General features: G+C 40.3%; 1 protein-coding gene across 1 annotated transcript in view; it reads left to right on the top strand.

The window, feature by feature from the left end:
- Positions 1-1979: 1979 nt before the first annotated feature.
- Positions 1980-5069, top strand: part of KHDC4 (KH domain containing 4, pre-mRNA splicing factor) — a 16725-nt gene continuing 13635 nt past the window's right edge. Inside the window, exons 1-3 of the mRNA XM_006030980.2 lie at positions 1980-1988; positions 2307-2435; positions 4244-4323. Coding sequence (XP_006031042.1) covers positions 1980-1988; positions 2307-2435; positions 4244-4323 — 218 coding nt within the window. The remainder of the gene's footprint in view (positions 1989-2306; positions 2436-4243; positions 4324-5069) is intronic.

Genomic DNA, 5069 nt, shown 5'->3' on the forward strand with positions numbered 1-5069 from the left:
CTCGTGGAGGCCCAGGCTTGGGCAGGAGGCGCAGGCCAGTGGGCCGTGGCAGGTGTCAGATCGCTTTATCCACTTTTCCGAAAAATAGTTTGTGATCGTCTGCCTCTGACACGCGACCGCGCGCAGGAGCTCGTCGCTGCAGAAATGAGCCGAGAGGGTTTGGGTCGCGAGGTGCCCAGGGCGCGGTTCGGGTTGCCTGAGTATAAACGGGTCGTCTTGACCTGTTTGCATGTTTAAAGTCAGCCATCCATAGGATTGCACACCCTGCACCGCAAATAATTCCCCTTCTAGTTCTTCCTTTTTAGTGTTAAAAAAAAAAAAAAATGCCTGAAGTAACTTGTTTTTATTCACAAGTTTGTGGGGGTGCGTGGTACAGCCAGGAGTGAAAAAAATAATTGTCTTCTGTTCTGATCTAGTTAGTAGGCGTGCTGTATCAACGCGGCTTTTATTAAAAACTGGATCGTTTCAATGTATTTTAAACTCTTGTTCCAGTACAGCTTAATGGTGAGAGTGAGGCTTTTTCTCATAGTGTTGCCCATAACCTAATAGAGCTGGTTTGATGGAGTAAAATTTAGTCTATTGTTTTAAATAAAACCTGTTTTTTAAAAAACAGTTAATATGTAAAGGTATGTAATAAGCATTGCTGCCAGGATGATCTGCTCAGGTCCCTTCCTACCAACTGTGAAACTATGAAACTTCAGAATTTTGCTCAAGGGGAAAGTTCAGCTTGCCCTTAACAGGACCCTTATTTTCTATTTTTATGACCCAGACCACTGTGCGAGTATCAGAAGCTTTCAGCCTCATTACAGCACTATATGTTGTGGGAAGGTGTCTGGCTTGGGCAGTCTTCCAGATCCCCACAGACGAGCATGAACTGTGTGTTCTGTCATGTTGGGGAATGCTTGAACACTAGACAGTGGTGTAACTTCCTTTATTTTCTGATTTGTTCTTGTCCGCTGTGTACTACCGAATGAGTTTATGGAAACAACGGGTTGCTGTGGACACATTCAGGAAAATGGGACTTTATTTCTTTTCCTTAACTATGACAAAATTTTATATAATTCTTAGTTATGGTATTTCTCCAGTAACTATAATTTTAAAAGCTAAAACACCAAACAATGAATGAGCAGGTAGAAATTAAGAAAATTGTTGTTTTACAAATGCAAGTTTCATTCCTGTGTTGCTTTCTATCAAAGAAAAGATAGGGATGAGAGTGAGAATAAGGGTGGCATTCTGCTCTTTTCTGGATGCCTAGACAAATAATTTGGTCATCTATATAGTCATCTAAGTCTCCAAAGTGCTACTTAAGTACATATCACCACTCTTATTTCTCAGTGCATATGCAACCATTCAAGTGTGTGGGACTGCGTGTGGGAATAGAGTGCCAAATTTGGTCTTCTAGGTGTCCAGAAAAAAATAGAATACCATCTTAAGTGACTTTAGAGGGTTAGGTCCAGTCATGGTGCTGCCATGCTCATATTTTGTTTCTTTAGCTAAAACAGTCTCATGCCTCAGTTCCCCAGTAACACAATATTTCTCTATCTTGCAGTAAAATTGCAAAGCTAAGTTAATGTTTGGTTACTATTGTGAGAGAGTCTCAAAAGTAGAGTGAGATTATTTATAAATAATGTATATTGTAGGAAACGTTAGGAAGTTTATTAGCAAACCATATTTTCTAGCAGTCTAGTTATGGAAAGCCTGGTGCTCTGACTCTGCGTATAGTCTTGGGCAAGTCATCATAACATTTTGTGCCTCCTGTTATGCTTTTTTTTTGGTGTAGTGGTTACAGATCACAAGTGAGATCTGGGCTCCATTTTTCAATTTTTTTTTAATGTAGTATATGAATACATATTAAGGAACAGCTGCATCCCAGAAGAACTTTAAAATGTAAGCTGAATGTAAAAGAAAGTATTATTTCCATGATACACATGGGATATTTAGGCACATAGTTACCATTTGGTCCATGGTGGTGGACGATTATGACACAGGCAAGAATTGAGCTATCAGTTCAATTTCTTATGCCACAGGACCTTCCATTGCCAGTTTCCTCCATCTCTAAAAGAGGAACGGTAATGCCTTTCACTGCCCAGGAAGAGATGAGAGCTTATCGTGTAGTATGTTTATGGAAAGTATAAAGAGGTTGGTTAGCGATTAAAAGAAAGCATTGTATCTAGTATTTAAAAGTCTGTAAAAATGAAAAGATGAAATGTGGGTAAAGCAGTATTTTCAGATCAGTTTGTTCTGTTACATGGTATAATGGAGTGTACTATCAAGTCTCAAAATTCTCTTGATGGTTTCATTTGAAGCTGCAGGCTCCAGGAAAAGGACCCACATCAAGTAAAAGCAAAGATGACCTTGTGGTAGCAGAAGTAGAAATCAATGATGTGCCCCTCACATGCCGAAACCTGTTGACAAGGGGACAGACACAGGATGAGGTATATGTAGAAGCTGTATCTAATTCTTTGGCTCTCACAACAGTTTGCATTTTGATATAAAGGTTTTAATGGATCAAAGTTAATCAATTTCCAGTGACACATTCCCAGCAAAAGTATTTGGGAAAGACAAGGCCCTAAATCAACTCTCTATAGTTTGTCTTTCAAAGTTCTGACTGTGAAATTCTAGCATCATAGTTATATCTGTGACTGCTAGTGAAAATTCTGAACATTGTCATTACGCCAGGAATATGCCATGCTGATATGTGATTGCATGTATGGTTGGACTTAACAGTGAACTCCTATGAATTATTTTTGATGTTCAGGTTTCTGGAAAACATTTTTATGTATGAAAGTCTAAATTAGAGCTTGACCTGCTAAGGACTCATAAAATCAGTCCTTTGTGAGACAAAATTAGAGATGCCTCCTATCTTATATTATTTGATTACGTACTTCTGTAGCTGGGATGTTTGCAAAGAGTGAAATTTCTCATCTGTTTCTTGGCTGAGGAGAAGTTTGGTCAGTCCTAGGATTTGCCATACTGCATCAGAGCATTAGCCAGTCTATTTTAGGCTTCTGTTTCTGATGGTGACCAATACCATATGGTTCGAAATAAGATGTAAAAAACCAAAGTGAACTAACCTGGCTATGGCAGAAGCTGATTCTCCCTAACTGTCATTAGTTTGTAGGTAACATTAATGTCCCAAAACAAAAGGATTTTTTTCTGTTTTTAAAGAAACCTTGCTACTATAGTTCCATAAAAGTGTATTATATCGAGTTTTAAATAAGTTTATCCTTACATTTGCTTCAATATTTTGTCAAGTATTATATGATTATAGGAAAGTAGGGCAGGAAAAGACTTCATGGCTGCGTCTTGATGAGTACACACGTGTGTTTCCCTGGGGATAAATAGCAGTAGCACATAGTTGTGTGGCTGCTACTTGTCCCTGGGGAGTGCCTGTGCATGCGTGCTCTGGCATGCGGCAAGTTGCTCTGGGTAAGGTAGGGGAGGCTGGGGCCAGTACCTAGGGCTCCAGAGGCAGCAATCTGGGCATGTGGAGCCTGACCAGCAGCCAAAGCATGGCTCTGGCTAGCCAGGCTCTAGTTTCAGGCAGTGCACACTGCCACCGTGCATGCCACCCTGCTCTTTTTTTTGACACCAGGATCTCCCGTTTCCAAAAAAACCCACCGTGCTGCAAATTAGCAGTGTAGCGAATGCTTGTGCATGGGGTTTGCAGCACTGCAGACAGGTCTGGTGCTGCAAACCTCACATGCGTGCTTGTCTAGACACACCTCATGAAATCATCTTGTCTAACCCCCTACTTAAGATGGGATGGTTTCTGACTGTCGTCCCAGCCAAGTGTCCATCTAACCTGCTCTTGAAAATTTCCAGGGATGGAAATTCCACAACTGTTGCTTGATCACCCTCATAATTAGAAAGATCCTCCTGGTCTGCAACCTAAATTTCCTCTGCTGCAGCTGGAGGCACATTGCTCCTAGTCCTGTCCTCTGTGGCCACAGAAAAGCCCATCTCTGTATAATCGCCTGTCAGGTATTTGAAGACTTATCAAATCTCCCCTCAGTTTTCTCTTCTCCAAACTGAATATTGTAAGAATGTAGGTGTCAGTTGTACTTTCTGCATATGTTATCTCTCTCTCTCCTCCCATCTCTCTCAACAGTCCCAGGGTTTTTCATTGTTCCTCATAAAAAGTTTTTGTATCTTTAGCCAATTTTATTCCACTTGTCCATATGAGTTCCTTCTGCTTATTGCCAATAGTCTTTTAACTAGTGCCCTCCTCTTTTGTCCACAGATAAGTCGGTTGAGTGGAGCAGCTGTCTCTACTCGAGGGAGGTTCATGACTTCAGAGGAGAAAGCAAAAGTAGGACCTGGGTTTGTAACTTTTAAATTATTTGGAAAAATGAATCATTGCTTATTTAAATATACACTGCTCTTTGGGAACCAAGGTAAGTCATTATCACAATTCTTATGGAAACATTTCAACCTGTGAATAATTGGGTTCTTAATATTGATTGAATATACAATTACAATTATACTTGATATTGGAAAAATGGAGTAAAGAAGAAATACAAAACCAAACTGATCCCTGGACCTTCATTACTTATGAAGGTTTTTCACCATTTTCATTTATTTCAATGTGTGGTATTATGTATGTATCAAACAGTATTTTAAATGAGATTCAGAATTCTTGCTTTTAGAGTTTAGTTAAGCTTTAAAACTGAAATTTGTTACCAAAACCCCAATAGGGTAATTTCCCCTTATTCAGGCATATTTTCTTTGAATAACCAGCTGAAACACTGGTGTCTGCAAGAATGATGTAAGGGTGTGATTGCCTTTTGTTTCTTAGGTATCTGAATGCATGGTAGTCCCCTATGCTAGTGATTCTCAAACGGGGTACGACGAGAGCCTTTTAGGAGCATCACAATGCAGGTTCTGCTGCTGCTGCAACTAAGTGAAACTGCATTGTATGCTTTGTGCTGAGCTACACTTTGAAGGGCTGTGACAGGACTGCTCACTTATGCTGCAGCCTTTCCCTGTCTGATCCTACATACTCTTCCTGGAAATGGGAACACAGAACAAGCAGAGCTGTCCCAACACCTCTGCTTTCAGGAGGGCAT

Source organism: Alligator sinensis, unplaced genomic scaffold (assembly GCF_000455745.1).
Source record: "Alligator sinensis unplaced genomic scaffold, ASM45574v1 scaffold1165_1, whole genome shotgun sequence".
Classification (NCBI taxonomy): domain Eukaryota; kingdom Metazoa; phylum Chordata; order Crocodylia; family Alligatoridae; genus Alligator; species Alligator sinensis.